Source organism: Cetorhinus maximus, chromosome 18 (genome assembly GCF_964194155.1).
Source record: "Cetorhinus maximus chromosome 18, sCetMax3.hap1.1, whole genome shotgun sequence".
NCBI classification, from domain to species: Eukaryota; Metazoa; Chordata; class Chondrichthyes; order Lamniformes; family Cetorhinidae; genus Cetorhinus; species Cetorhinus maximus.
The window spans coordinates 18,526,189-18,542,776 of NC_135896.1; the positions used below are offsets into that span (position 1 = coordinate 18,526,189).

Genomic DNA, 16,588 nt, shown 5'->3' on the forward strand with positions numbered 1-16,588 from the left:
TTTGGTGTTTTTCTCCCCAAAATCGCTAAACTTTTAACCCTTTTTAACCCATCTCTTTAGCTTCAGAAGTTGTAAAACCTCATTAAAAATGTGTATATGCACAAAGAAACACAAAAGAACTGATCTGTTAGTCAGGAGTCTATCCAGACTCCCAGGCACCAAGGCTCATGAGCAACCAAAATGAAACTGAAACCATTTTACCTGTCTTAACACACAAATATATATATATCCAACTTAAAAAATTATATATTGTTCCTAAAAAGGTAAATTGACAGCCATGCTTCAATCTCATCCAAAAATCTTCTTTCCACTAAAGCTGCCCATCAATGCAAGAGCCAAAGCCAAATCTTCAGAACTTCTACAGTTTCAGAGTCCTGTACAAGAATTTCATCTTGATGTCATTCTGAAGATTCATTCCTTTGCTGAAAATGATGTTGTATTATCTTCATATTCTGATGGATTCTTCCCATTGCCCACAGTGGAGAAGCCTCGCACTGAGGAAAGTGTGGCAATGGTAACACTGCCCACAGAAAGCAAAAGTAGCTCCTGAAATGTTGTCTGGAAAACATATATTCTTCATTCCCTGCAATGACTACAGGAATTTTGTCATTCTTCTTCCCATTATTCAGATTCATTCAAATCTCAGCAGTTGAATGTCTTTCTCATCCTTGATGCAACAGTGAATGATACGGCTGTGCGGTTCTTCACTGGAGTTGAAGATCCTTTATCTTCTCAGGTCCTTCCCCAGTGTTTTTCATGGCAACAGAAGATTTCTGAGTGAACCCTAGTCTATCCTCTTTCAGTTCAAGAGCATTAAAGTGTCAATGTCCTTCAGTCTTCTCTCTTGGATCATTCTTTCCTTGAAAAGGTTCCATGGTCTTTACAGATCAGTTGTCCAATGACCAGCAGCCCTGGAAAGCTGCTGTCCCATTTCACTGATGACCATGTCCTCCAGGAAAAAGATGAGCTCCCACATGTATCCACAATATCTTCCCATAGATCCAAGAACATATGGGAGTTTGAATCCCTCATAACAGTCACTTGTAACTTTGGTGGGGGGAGGGGGGGGTGGTGGGGGTGCGAGGGTAGGAAGAGTAGGAGTCGGATAGATACTGTAACAGTAAAAGAAGTGAAAAAAAGTAATGTAAATAGTTTAAATTTGTTATTAAAGAAGTTGACATTAAACTTGGGGTTGGGGGAGGTTTAGTATAATGGGTTAATAATTATGTTAATAAGTTAGTGATGTATATCATGATGTAACAGTGACACTAGCAGTCATGTGCTAGAGACTCAGTAGAGAAGATAGAGCAGTCAGTACTCAAGATAGATGTACCTAGTCTGCAGCTTATCTTGCATATAGTGCTAATAAAGCATCTGAAGTAACCTACCTGAGTCTGACCAGTTACTCAAGATAAGATAGGTGACACGAGCAACATATGAAACACTAACAACAGCTGAGAGAGAATCCCACTGCCAGGGAGGACAATGACTGTGCAGTTTGAAGGCCAGTCACACGACATAGCAGCCATCTTGCCCGATGCCAGAGTTATAGAAAAGCAGAAATCTGCAGAAAGTTAAAGCACAAAAGAAGTCACAGAATGGACCAGAAACATTATCTCTCTCCCTGTTATTTTCAAGTTCAGGCCCCTATCTCTGTTTATTTTGGAATACATCAGAGAGATAGAAAAGTTTATTTGAAAGGAACTTCAAGTGCCTTAACATCCATTTTGGAAAAAGATGGATAATAGTTTAAAAGAGATTGTCTCCAGAAATTACAGCTTACATTGGCCACAACCCCATAAGAAATCTTAGGACTACCAAGGAAACGCCAAAATGTATATTTCTTTATTTTCTTACAGACTTTAACACTTTAACACTCTATCCTGTAATTTGTTCTGTTTTGCATGCTAATGTGTGTGTATGTCACGAGATTTGGAATATATGTTTACTTTTTAAAGTATTTTTATATCTTTACCTGGGCGTGTTTATTTTTAGCACAATAAAAGCTAACTCCTTTTGTGTTTAAACTCAAGAAAGTCTGTCAGACTGAATTCTTTGCAATCAGCACATAAACGGTTAAGTACATGAACTGAATTGGCACCTTCATCCTTATAAATTAAAAAAAAAACCTGTTATGATCAATCGAGAAGTAGGAAAAAAGGAAGTGCTGGCACCCATCCTCATGTGGTCATAACACAAGGATTCTCTGTTCTCCACTTTCTGTACCTGTTTGCTTTCTCTTTGTGTCTGCATCTGTGCACTGACTGCTTTCACCCTCCAGCTCCTCTGCTGGTAGCTCTTCTTTGTGTCTGCAGCTCTCCTTTGCCAGGAACACCACTTCTTAACTTCCTTTCTGTTGATACTACTTCCAGGTCTAGGGTCATCAGATCACATGGTATTTCTTTATCCAAGAAAATATAATTGATTCCTTGAAAGTCCTCTTCAAACATTTGTTACAACAATTATAGATTCCACAGACCTTTGAAAGAAATTGCAAATTTTTCTTACTGTACTGTGTCCAGGTCAAAGGTGGTGGTGGCAGAAAAACTCATTGCATTTAAGAAACACTTGGATATACACTTGAATTGTTGCAGCCCGCAGCGCCACAGGACCAATATCTGGAAAGTGGAATTAGGCAAGATGGCTCTTGCGGCCGGCATGGACATGGTGGGTCAAATAGCCTCCTCCCCTGCTGTAAATTTTCTATGTTTCAATCAGATTACTTTACCAAAGGAAGGAGGAAAAGACAAATCAAAAACAATCAATATAGGATGGTCTCATGCATTTTTCAGTGTCTAATTCAACAGGTGCATTGGTAGAGTCTGAAAGCAGGTTGTCAGCTGATCCTTTTGGAGAGGGAATGTCATATGAATGAGCCTCAAATGGATTTGTAGACATCTGTGTTTTGAAAGGAGAGAAGAGGTTTAGACTTAATTTTGCATTGATGAAGTAAATGAAGTCAAGATACAATTTCAAGAAATTTTTACTTACTTCCTTATGTATTACAATGGAATTTATTTCTTAAAGGTGAGGCAATGTTGGTTTTAGAGCATCATGTTTCAACATGTCTTGAGTCACTGTTTATCTAATTTATTTGCTGATATGAGGTAACAGTTCCTGACACTGAAAACATTTTGAAGATAATTTTATGCTAGCATGCCTCAGAGTTCCATAGGGGCATCGGAAGATATGCCTTTGCAGGATTCAACAGTAATGCAAGACTTACGGAAAAGTGTTATGGAAAAAATCTTAACCTCAAAGGTTGCCACTGACAATTTAGAGTAGATTTTCCTAAGACTCAGAGGAAAGGTGGGTAGGGAGGATTGCACATATCCACCTCCATGTAAATGAAGGAATGGGGAATTCTCTCTCTCTTGCAGTCCGATGAAGCAAGGAGGGCATTTGCCATGGAGCCTGTGGCAAAAATACTTGTGCATAGTGTCTTTTAACATTGAAAGGCTGTTGCACTGCAGCTACTGCACAATTTTGGCTGACCAGAAAATGCTCCCGCATTTGTCCTATAAATTGCTATGTCTTTACTTATAATGGAGATTACCTATGTAATTGTGTCAAGCTGTAATTAGATCCTCCTACCAGTGATGACACTGTTGTTTATAATTCTTCACTTCTGAACTCCTCAGCCTCCATTGCAGAGAATCTCCTATTCTGAAACCAGGCCTACTTTTCTGCTTACTAAATTTCTCTAATTGTAAATAATATAAAATCAATGTACCGTACAAAATAAGGGCAACATATATCACGTTATAGTGGGAACTGAATTATGTCTGTACATCCTGATGAGTTTTATCCTAGCCTCTTACCCTGCTTCACTTGAACACTACATTGGTGGCAGAATTTTACGCTCGGCATGTGGGTGCGTGCCCGACACATTTGAGCGTAAAATGATGCGTGATATTTCGTTTTGCGCCATGCGCCGGAGTCGGCTGCGCACCCGCCGATAATTGAAAGGCCTATTAAGGCCATTATCAAGCTAATTAAAATAAAATTTATGCTGCCCATCCAACCTTATGGTTGGTGGGCAGGCAAAAAGGCCAAGTGGCCTTTACATTTTTTTAGGAACCCTCATCGATGAGAGGGATGAGATTTCCTGAAGCAAATGAACAGTAAATAAAAACTTAATTTTTGAATTAAAAACATATCCCAGCTCATGTGACAGTCCAAAATCCAGAAATGATTTGGTCCTAAGCATTCCAGATTGGGGAGTTTATATAATTTGCTCCATGTCAATGGTACCATGTATGCAAAAAGAGGATGTGCATGTTAAGAGAAGAAACTTCACTGGGAAATTCATGTTCCCAATACCAAACAATAATTTGAGCAGAGCTGAGTGAAACAAAGATTAAAATTCATGACTAAACTTCACAACCAATAAATTATTTTGCAGTCTTTTTTGTTATGTAAGCAAACATGAAAGCCAATTTTTACACAGCAAGATCATAAAACCAGCAAATTAGATCAATGTTAATTTGCCTTTGGTGATGTTGGTTCAGTGAGAAATGTTAATCAGAAATGACTGTTCTTCTTTGAATAGGGCAATGGGATATTTTATATTCATTGAAATGATCAGTTTTTTTTTATCTCAACTGAAAGTTGACACCTCTGACAATGCAATATCGAAGTATCAGCCTAAATTATATTGCAGAGGCTTGAACAAAAACTTCTGAATTAGAGACAGCAATGCTACTAACTGAACTAAAATGGCACTGATAGAAATTTACATTTATACCATTTAGTTAGAGTACATCTCTTGTGACTGAGTTGGTAGCACTTTTGCTTCTGATTCACAAGGTCCCACTCCAGGACTTGAGCATGAAAGTCAAAGCTTACACAAAAGTGCAGTACTAAAGGAGCACTGCACTGTCAAAGGTGCCATCTTTCAGATGAGACGTTAAATTGAGGCTGGTGGATGTAAAAATTTTGAAGAACAGGGAAGTTAATCTCAGTGTCTTTTCCAATATTTATCCCCTCAGTCAACATCACAAAGAAAACAGGTTAATTTGGTCATCATCACATTGTTTTTTGTGGGAATTTATCGAGTGTATATTGGCTATTGTGTTTCCCTCATTAAGACAGTGACTACACTTCAAGAAGTACTTCATTGGCTGTAAAATGCTATATAAATGCAAGTCTTTGTTATTGTCTTCCAGGAGATTACAGAGGTGCACCACAGGATCAAATGTTTAGATCTGAAAGGTAAGTTAACATTCTTAATGCTAGCTTCTTTTAACTCCACATATACAGGTCAGCACACTGTGGCCTAAAGTTTCCTTTGAAGTACTTCCTGTTTTGGAGCAGATTTCAGGTGGTAAATGAAGTAAAATAGGCTGTTTGCCGTTACCCATCTCAAATACATTGCAAAAAATCTGGACCTGAATTATTCTTCAAAGAAAAATCATCAATCCTGCAGGAGACTTTCATGCACTTGGAGTGAAAGGGGTGTGGCTAACCTCTGTGATCCATTGCCCCTAGCTTCGGCTCCAAATAATAACTGTCTACTGTATGTGTGGAGATAGGAGCATCAGGAAGGAATCACCCTGAGGTGGACGCCAACTGAAGAGACCATTTTGTGTGCTGCTACTGAGTGTTGTTGTTACTTTGCCTATAAAAAACCTCTTTAGTACTTTGGAAGGTCAATCATGAATTTTTCTGCTCATCCATTCAACTGTGCTTTGCAATGGAAACATGGACCTTCCAAAGAGGCTGAGGATAAGGATAGGGAAGAGGCTAGGTTGTACGCACCTAGAGTCAGGGTTCACAGAAGGTATCTCTTCCTTAGGTTCTCATACCCGCTCATTAGGAAGGCGTTACTTAGACTTCCCAGATAGTTCTTCAGAAGTCTGCTCTACCTCCGGGAGGTTGTTGGCAAAATATGTCTACTGCTGGCTGAAGACCACTATTGCCAGGAGAACAGTATTGTCTGTGCCAGCCCAGGCCAACACCCTGTCCTGCAGGTTTTTCTGCCTGCCTGTCTGTGTGATTTAAGTTTTCAGCACTGCTACCCCTCTCCACTTTTATTTCTTTGGCGCTGGTTATGGTCCATTTTGATTTTTCCTTTGGAGCAAGAGAAGACTATGTTAATCTGAGTACCACAAATATTTTACCCCACGTGAGTGCATGCATTCCATGATGATATGTAGAAATGCATTGACCTTTTAAACCAAGCATCCTTGAAACCTAGCATTATGTTTTGTGGTGGAAAGTGTGATTTTGCAGTGTGGTTTTGGGAAAAGAAGGTGCCTGCTTGTTTGCAGAGGTTGCCTTTGCAGATGAGAGTTCCTTTGACACCCAGATGTTGAAAGAAACAAATTGCACAAGAGGTAATATTTTGAGTGAAGGTTGTTGCATTGGTAGAGGATATGTATTGGCAAGAGAATCTAGACTTGCCTCCGTTCCCCTTGATTTGTTTTTGTTCATTCATGGGATGTGGCATTGCTGGCTAGGCCAGCATTTATTGCCCATCCTTAATTGCTCTTGAGAATTGAGTGCCTTGTTAGGCCATTTCAGAGGGCATTTAAGATTCAACCAAATTGCTGTGGGTCTAGGAGTCACATGTAGGCCAGATCAGGTAAGGACAGCAGATTTTCTTCCCTAAAGGACATTAGTGAACCAGATGGGTTTTTACAACAATGGTTTCATGGTCATCATTAGACTTTTAATTTCAGGCTTTTTATTGAATCCAAGTTTCACCATCTGCCGTGGTGGGATTTGAACCCAGTTCCCCAGAGCATTACCTTGGGTCTACTAGATGACTAATGGACCTCTTCCTGCATTTGTTAGAGGTAGCAATAACTGTCTTGGCCACTTCTCTTCAGGCAGCTTGCACCACTTTCTTATGGTCTATGACAATTCTTTGTAACTAGCAAATAAATGTACTGTATATTTGGTTGAGGTGCAACAGCTTCCTTTCTTGAAGTTGGGTTCTGACAAAGGATTAAAAAAAAACTAAATAGCAACTGATTTATGCTGACATTATATAATAACAGTGTTGAATGTCAATGCCAGATCAGTGGTCCTTTCACATCTGGAGTTTGAATCCAGCCTAAATAAAGGGACAGAGATCTGTCTAACAACAGTGAAATGTACAAAGTGCACTGGCTTAGAGCAGTTACAATTCATTTTGTTGTGTATATAAAGCTGCCTCAGATTTGGCACCAACTGACATTAGTTTATTGCTCTTGTTTAGAGAAGCCACAGCAAAGGGAGTTTGGGAATCACAGCGTCTCATGGGTGTTTGTTTTGAAGTAAATTTACAATATTTTATAGAAGTCTATTATTTGTATATCTAATAAAACTGAACACATTTATTTTCTAGGTGAAAAGTTAGACTATGAGAGCTGTGAGGCTCTCGAAGAAATCTTCAAGCGGATTCAGTTTAAACTGATTAACTTGGAGTGGGTGAAGCTGGATGAAGATGTAAGGGTGTCAGCAGAATTTGCTGTGTTTGTGCTGCTGCTTGTGATGACCATTGGCAAATCTGCCAGTGGGGAATAAAATGAACTAACAATGCTGTCAACTCATTCAGTAAGAGCACAGGTGAACACCCTTCTCCCTCTGTGCCCTTTAGGATAGGACCTGCCTGAATAGTCCACAGTATTTCAGACCTCCCCCCTAGCAAACACCTTCCAAACTTGCACATATATTGCCACTTTATCATTGCTAGGTCAACATCCTGGAACTCCCTACCTATCGGCATTGTGGGAGTATCTTCACCTCATGTATAGCACTGCAGTAACTCAAAAAGAAATCTCACTGCCACCTTCTCATGGGAAACTGGGAATGGGGCAATAAATTTGGCTTTGTCCGTGATGCCCACATCCCAGGAATGAATTTTAAGGTCTACAGCAGCAATACTGGATATGGGAGCTGCTGAGGGCATAGCCAATGCTGTTTGTTTTATGTCTCCAAGCAGGTTGCTTGTCTCTGCTGATGAGGTGTTCTGAAGTGATTGATTAATAATGCTTAACCTCAAATATCTGTGGCTCTGTGTTGAGTGTGATAAACAGGAACGAAGGGTAGGGGTGGTGGGCAAACAAATAAGGTCAGAGGTGAAGCAACTCATTTTTGGATGAGGGGCTTCAGATGGCTAGCTGGCTGGATGAAGCAGATTTGACACCACATGGGTAGTCATTACACATCACACTGCATACATGCCAGCCTGTATCATGCCTAAAATATTGTTACAGCATATTATTTGGAATACAACTTTTAAATCAACCTTTGGCATACTTGATCCTTCACTGCAAAATGAACTGCTGCATACAACCAGCACCACATTTGAACTATCATTAAGAAATTATATTTATGCCATTCAGCAGCATTAGAAATTATGATATAAAGTAGGCTAGGTTTTCTTCTCTGGGCAATGCCACTGAAAGTGTGGCCAGAGAAGACTCCTGTCCACTCAAGTAGCCTCCTGCTGACCCCATACAATTCCTTGGGTCAGCCTTATTTGCATATTTTAGGCAGGCTCCAAGCAATATTCACACTTTCTCTTATAGCTGGCCTCTGCTGGAGAAGGGTTGAGAAATGAATCCCAATGCAGCAATCAGACAGCTTAAACCGGGAGGCTTAATTACTTATTCCGACCTCTAATTGGAGATCCAATAAGAAAACTATGTAAGGTTTGTACCTTGATAGTTCCATCATTGGTTTGATGTAATAATTTGGACATTTAACTTCTTCTGACAACAATGAAGTAGAAATAGCAGCAATAGATGTCAAGAGGGGCATTAGAACATAAAACTGATGAACTAGACAAGCTAATTACATTTAGGGAGGCCGGAACCCTGGTTTAGGTGGATTGAATTTGCAATGCTCTGGTTAAGGCCATTTCTGCTCCTAATCCTGAATCATAGATGCACAGTTCCAACAATACCCAACAACTGGTGTGGACACCCAAAATCTTTTCCTCTGTTACTACCTCAACCACCAGATCTGTTATTTCACCTCTCCCATGCCACTTCCTGCACTCTCCTTATTGGCCATCCTTACTTATTTAACAATCTGCAGGACAAACTGTTGCATGATGCTGAGACAGAAGGGTCTTTCCCACCTTGAAACATCTCACCGCCTTTGAGGACGAGTGCATGGAGCTCATGGGGAAGGCACTCAGCTTTCATGCTGAGGTTGGCGGCATCTTGCAAATGTCAAGCTACCTGCACTGACATCCCTCTAAAGATTCATACAAATAAAATCTTCAACCTCCTTCTCCTTAATCCCAACAGGATAATGCTCCACCATTCTTGCCTGTGATCCTTCCTTTCTGCAGATCAACTGCAGTAATGGCATGACACAAGAGGAGGAGGTGAAGAGGATGACAAGAACCATGCAACTTAGAAGTTGCAGCTTACTGCCAATCCTCCAGAAAGACCTATAGCCATGCCCCTCAGAGCAACATGCCTATGAAACAAGTCAGACAAGACTAGGGTGCCCTAGACATCCATCAATGCTGTCATACCTGTTCTTAAGTTGCCCTGACATTTAGCTTCTCCCCAATATGTCAGTTGGCTGACCTAGAATATGAACCTTCAATCAAAAATATTTCACCCCCTTAAGCATAATTACAGCAAAGCATTGTAGCAGTGTATCATCACATTCAATTTCCCTTAATTTCCTTTCTGATTTTCCCCCTGCCATCCTCCACCCTGAAGATGCTGGACCAGATTTTCAACTTTCTTTTCGAATTGCTCACCTATTATAGAACCTCCCCTTTTTCAATTCATTTGACTGAAGTCAGCTAACTCAAACAAATTAATGTTTGCACCCACGATTTTTCTGATCAATAAGACTATACTATCAGCTGGTACCAATATCACCAAGCCATGAGGAACAATGAAACTCAAATTTAGAACAAGAACAAAAAACAAAGAAAAGTACAGCACAGGAACAGGCCCTTCGGCCCTCCAAGCCTGCGCCGATCATATTGCCCGTCAACTAAAACATTTTGCACTTCCGGGGTCCATATCCCTCTATTCCCATCCTATTCATGTATTTGTCAAGCTGCCTCTCAAACACCACTATCGTACCTGCTTCCATCACCTCCTCTGGCAGCGAATTCCAGACACTCACTACCCTCTGTGTAAAAAACTTGCCCCGCACATCTCCTCTATAGTTTTCTCCTCTCACCTTAAATCTATGTCCCCTAGTAATTGACTCTTCCACCCTGGGTAAAAGCTTCTGACTATCTACTCTGTCCATGCCACTGATAATTTTGTAAACTTCTATCAAGTCGCCCCTCAATCTCCGTCGCTCTAGTGAGAACAATCCGAGTCTCTCCAACCTCTCCTCATAGCTAATAACCTCCAGACCCGGCAGCATCCTGGTAATCCTCCCCTGCACCCTCTCCAATGCCTCCATATCCTTCTGGTAATGTGGTGACCAGAATTGCACGCAATATTCTAAGTGTGGCCTAACCAAGGTTCTATACAGCTGCAGCATGACTTCCCAGCTTTTATACTCAATACCCCTGCCAGTGAAGGCAAGCATGCCATATGCCTTCCTGACTGCTTTATCCACCTGCGTTGCCACTTTCAGTGACCTGTGGACCTGTACACCCAGATCCCTCTGCCCATCGATGCACTTAAGGGTTCTACCATTTACTGTATAATTCCTGCCTGTATTAGATCTTCCAAAATGCATTACCTTGCATTTGTCCGGATTAAACTCCATCTGCCATTTCTCCGCCCAAGTCTCCAACCGATCTATATCCCGTTGTATCCTTTGACAATCCTCTTCACTATCTGCAACTCCTCCAACCTTAGTGTCGTCTGCAAACTTACTAATTAGCCCAGTTACATTTTCCTCCAAATCATTTATGTATACCACAAACAGCAAAGGTCCCAGCACTGATTCCTGCGGAACTCCACTAGTCACAGCTCTCCATTCAGAAAAGCACCCTTCCACTGCTACCCTCTGTCTTCTATGACCAAGCCAATTCTGTATCCATCTTGCCAGCTCACCTCTGATCCCGTGCGACTTTACCTTCTGTACCAGTCTGCCATGAGGGACCTTGTCAAAGGCCTTACTGAAATCCATGTATATAACATCCACTGCCCTTCCATCGTCGATCATCTTTGTCACTTCCTCGAAAAACTCGATTAAGTTAGTGAGACACGACCTCCCCTTCACAAAACCATGCTGCCTTTACATTTTGATAAAAAAAAGTTGCAGTCCAGCAGAAAAAGATGTTTAACAATTTCAAATGTATGATTAATACGATAATAACTTGATTTCAGGGGGCTTCTGCATTGTTTGATATAATAGAGTACTACGACTCAGCAGTACACCTCAGCATCTCTTTCACCAAGCATATTGGAAGTAGAGGCTGGATGGCAGCAGCTCAGCTGATCAGGAAGGTAATGGGACTCTATATTTCTCTTATGTTTTGTGAAGCTTCATGACCAGTTTCATGCAATATTTTTGCCACGCAAATGCAATTTATTTTTATCTAATCCTTGAAAGCATCCATACCATCCATAACTACACACTCAACTCTTTCATCAATCCTTGTTTAAATTAATTTCTGATCCATTACGTACTCCCCTACAGCAGTGGCATCGACCTGATCAAAGCCACGAATAATACCGTGTGTGATACTGTAACTGTGCGTTGTTGCTCCCTCCTCTCCACCACCCCTCAACCCGGTTCTCAATGCTCTCCCTCTCTTGTGCTGTCAGTTGTGGCTCAGTTGATAGCACCCTTCCCTCTGAGTCATAACATGGTGGGTTCGAAGACCCACAACACAATGTAAGTGCAAAAATCAAGGTTGATGTTCCAGTGGAGTGCTGCACTATTAGAGGTGTTATCTTTTAGATTGGATGTCAAACTGAGACCCACTCAATTAGTATAAAAGATCCTGTGGCACTATTTTCAAGAGAGCAGGTGAGTTATCCTTAGTTCTGTTGAAGAGTCATGCGGACTTGAAACGTTAACTGTGTTCCTCTCCGCAGATGCTGCCAGACCTGCTGAGTTTTTCCAGGTATTTTTATTTTTGTTCTGAGTTATCCCTGTTGTTTTGGCCAATATTTATCCCTCAATCAACATCACAAAAACAGGTTATCTGGTCATTATCACTTTGCTGTTTGTGGGAGCTTGCTGCATGTAAGTGGGCTGCCACATATTCTGTAATACACTTCAAATGTACTTCATTGGCTGTAAAGTGCTTTGAGACATCCTGTGGATGTGATAAGTGCATAAAAATGCAAGACTTTTTCTTTGACGCAATTCACTATTTCATTCTTTTCCACTTTCTTTCTTTCATGTCCATGAAAATGGTGCATTTATTTGTGGGGTTTTTTATTCATTCATGGGCTATGTGCTTCGCCAGCTGGGCCAGCATTTATTGACCATCCCTAGTTGCCATTAACAGAGTTAATGGCCAGGATTTTATGGCCCCTTCCCCGCTATGACGGGTCGTAAAATGTGACGAGCCATTTGAAACTCCATCGATTTCGGCGGGAACATAAAATCCCGCTGCCGTAAAACTCCGCTCAATGTTTCAAGTCTGCAAAGCTCTGAAGAAGAGTCATACAGACTAGAAACATTAACTCTGTTTCTCTCTCCACAGACACTGCCAGACCTGCTAAGTTTTTCCAGCATTTTCTGTTTTAATTTCAGATTTCCTGCATCTGCAGCATTTTGCTTTTATTTTACTGTTGCTGTATTTGCTGCTTGTTGATATCAAGTCCTGAATGGGCAGAAATATCCTCCAGGTCAGCCTCAACAAGTACAAACCCATCTTGTTTGGCTCTCTTGAACACCTATATGCTTTTGGCTGTGACTCCATCATCCTCTCTCACTTCATGCTCACATTGAACCCAGTGGCAGGCTGCCTAATCCCACTTCTGGAACACTGCCTGCTTACACCCTTACCTCCTCCTCCTTGCTGCTGAAACCTTTATCCATCTTTCATCACTTCAAGCATCACTTTTTTAAAAAAATACTCTCTTTGCCAGCTTCCCCACCTTCACAACCTTCATCAATCTGGCTGTCTCCTACACAAAGTCCCACAGCTCCCATCCTTGCCAAGCGAAGTTCCAAGCAATTCAAATTCAAGTTCCTTCTCATCGTCAAGTCAGTCCATAGCCTTATCCCATTCTACCTGAAAATCTTCAGATCTATATTGCAGTCTACAACCTCTTCTCCTGAGACTGGGCTATTTCTTGTTCCCAGCTCCCTCCTCTCTACCACCTCAGAAAGGGGAAATATTTCAGCCACAACCCTATAGCCCTTCGGAATTATCTTCTAAATTATGGCTCTCCTGTCCTTGCAAGTTTCTTGATATGTCATCCTCCCTGATTGCCATCTTCAGCTGTATCAACAAGAGAGGAAGCTTGGCTTGCTGCTTAGTCCTTGCATCCTCCAGCCTAACTCAATTACTAAAGATGCTTTAGAACCATAGAACCATAGAAAGGTTACAGCACAGAAGGAGGCCATTTGGCCCATCTTGTCCATGCCAGCCCGAGGACACCCAGGTTCCCTTTCTAAACCCACCTTCCTGCACCCGGCCCATAGCCCTGCAGCTTTACAGCACTTTAGGTGCAGATCCAGGTACTTTTTAAAAGAGTTTAAAGTTTCTGCCTCTACCACCAACTTGGGCATCGAATTCCAGACACCCACTACCCTCTGCGTAAAAAAAGTTCTTCCTCATGTCCCCACTACATTTCTGCCACTTATCTTGAATCTATGTCCCCTGGTTCTAGAATTCTCCACCAAGGGAAACAATTTTATCCTGTCCACTCTATCTAGTCCCCTCATAATTTTGTACACCTCAATCAAGTCACCTCTCAGCCTTCTTTGTTCTAAGGAAAATAACCCCAACCTATCCAATCTCTCCTCGTAGCTACACTTTTCTAACCCTGGCAACATTCTTGTAAACCTCCTCTGCACTCTCTCCAGAGCTATTATGTCCTTCCTGTAATGTGGTGACCAGAACTGCACACAATATTCTAGTTGTGGCCTCACCAGTGTTTTATACAATTCCAACATTATATCCTTACTTTTATATTCTATACCTCTGCCAATGAAGGAGAGCATTCCATATGCCTTCTTTACAACCTTGTCTACTTGAACTGCTGCCTTCAGGGACCTGTGTGCTTGTACGCCAAGATCTCTCACTTCATCTACCCCTCTTAGCATATTCCTATTTATTGTGTAATCCATGCAACTGTTTGACCTCCCTAAATGTATGACCTCACACTTCTCTACGTTAAAATCCATCTGCCACTTTACCGCCCACTCTACCAACCCATCTATATCGTTTTGGAGATTATGGCTATCCTCTACACTATCTACTACTCAGCCAATCTTTGTGTCATCTGCAAATTTCCCAATCATGCCCCCCACATTGACGTCCAAATCATTAATATATAATAAAAACAGCAAGGGTCCCAACACCAAGCCCTGTGGAACACCACTTGAGACAACTTTCCATTCGCAAGGGCATCCATTGACCTTTACCCTTTGTTTCCTGTTACAAAGCCAACCTTTTATCCAGTTTGACACATTATCCTCAATCCCATGAATTTTTACTTTCCTGACCAATCTGCCATGTGGGACCTTGTCAAATGCCTTGCTAAAATCCATGTACACAACATCCACCGCACTACCTTCATCAACCCTTCTTGTCACTTCCTCAAAGAATTCAATCAAATTTATGAGGCAAGACCTTCCTTTAACAAACCCATGCTTTCTTCCATCTATCTTAGATTTCTCACCTAGCTCACATATATGGTGAAATCATGGGCAGTATGCCTGTGATTTCCTGATTATGCATAGTTGGCAGATGAGGCCATTAATTGGGGCCATACATAAAATCATATGGCAGAAAACCTTTTGAGTCCTGTTTCATCCCATTTTGTCACCCTAAATAAACAGGCTGTTTTTTCTTTTATTTCCCTAGAGTATCAGCTTGCAGGAGTTTGAAGCCTGTGGCATCCCCTTAATGGAGCACACCGCGTGCTTTGTGGCACAAGGCTTGAAGTTTAACAGCCACCTGAGGGTATTACGTCTGGATAGTGCCAGTATGAGCGGTCGTCCTCTGATGCTGCTGGGTGAGCTTTTCATCTTGTCCTGCTGTTGCAGGATGAAACGATGGGCTGCGTGAGAAGAGGAAACTTTGATCAGGCTGGAAGGAGGGTGCCCACCTGACGTTGGGGTTGGGGCTCTGGCTAAACAGACTATTTACGGAGCTGGCCTTTAACGTGGGAGCACTTGATATTGATCAGAATGGAAAAATAACCAGTCCTTGCTGTGAGGCTTGGTGGGAGGAAGCTGAGTTGGGGAAGAAATTACACAGAGATGGCTTAGAAATCAAACATATCATTTGGTTTAGCCTTTTGCATTTTTATCATTAAAATATCAATCGGTCAGAACTTCAAGTCAAACCAAATCAAATCATAAAAACAAAATGATTTCTGTACAAGATGTAAAGAGTAAGTTGAACATTAAGGGGTATAATTAACTCCATTGGCGTGCTACCTAGTGTGCTCACCTAAAATTCTTTGTGTTATTTTAATGCAATTGTTAACCCTTGGGTTAATGATTCCATTAGACGTATGCAGAAAGGAATTTTATGTGTGTATTATGCAGTGTACTATCCAACTGGTTAAACCTCCTGAGATTTGAAGTCAGTGCCCAGACTTTTTGAGAACTCGTCTCCATATTTTGCTAATTTTGTGCAGCTGAATCTGTTGTTTCCTATCTGACTTCCCACAGTTTCTGCCCTGAATGTGAACCAAATGCTACAGGAACTTTACTTGGCAGACAACAACCTGAACAGCGTTCAAGACTCCATGAACCTGCGAGAGCTGCTTCAATCTAACTATACCATAAGACTGTTAGACCTTAAAAACAATTGCATCTTAAACACAGGTAAACAGGAGTGGTACGCTATAAAATAAATCTTAGCAATTGATAAGTGATTCCCCTCTCACCTCACCTCCAAATTCTCCTTCAGTTGCAACTTAACGGGTCGGGTGTTTTTTGTTTGGGGCAGAAAATTGGCAGGATGGAACTTCTGGCCTCTTTGATTTTGCTTTAAATCGTTTTCCTGGATCGTGGTCATTCGTCATATTGGGTGGCCTTGGGGCAGGATTAACACTGCCAATGAGGAGCCGTGGAATTGAGTAACAGGGTCAGATGTGGCTCAGTGGGTGGCACTCTCATGTCTGAGTCAGAAGGTCATGGAATCAAGTCCCTCTCCAGAGAGTTGAGCAGTAAAATTTAGGCTGATGTTCCAGTTAATGAGTGATGTATCGTCAGAGGTGCTATCTTTCAGGTGCGATGTTAAACCGAGACCCTTTCTGCTCTCTCAGATGGATGTAAAAGATTCCGTGCCACTATCATGAGAAAGAACAGGGGAGTTATTGTGGATGTCCTCGCCAATATTTATCCCTCAGCCGACATCACAAAAAAAATTATCCGGCCATTATCACATGGTTATTTGTGGGAGCTTGCTGTATGCAAATTAACTGCTGTGTTTCCTACATTACAACATTTGCTATAAAGTGCTGTGAATTCCATGAGGTTATGAAAAATGCAACTTTTCTTTTTAGTTAATGATGCTGCA

The 16,588-nt window shown here is 41.4% G+C and overlaps 1 protein-coding gene across 1 annotated transcript in view; it reads left to right on the plus strand.

The window, feature by feature from the left end:
• Positions 1–16,588, plus strand: part of LOC144693556 (protein phosphatase 1 regulatory subunit 37) — a 120,499-nt gene that overhangs the window by 57,138 nt on the left and 46,773 nt on the right. Inside the window, exons 3-8 of the mRNA XM_078563398.1 lie at positions 317–514; positions 5,169–5,214; positions 7,334–7,434; positions 11,256–11,375; positions 14,921–15,071; positions 15,736–15,891. Coding sequence (XP_078419524.1) covers positions 317–514; positions 5,169–5,214; positions 7,334–7,434; positions 11,256–11,375; positions 14,921–15,071; positions 15,736–15,891 — 772 coding nt within the window. The remainder of the gene's footprint in view (positions 1–316; positions 515–5,168; positions 5,215–7,333; positions 7,435–11,255; positions 11,376–14,920; positions 15,072–15,735; positions 15,892–16,588) is intronic.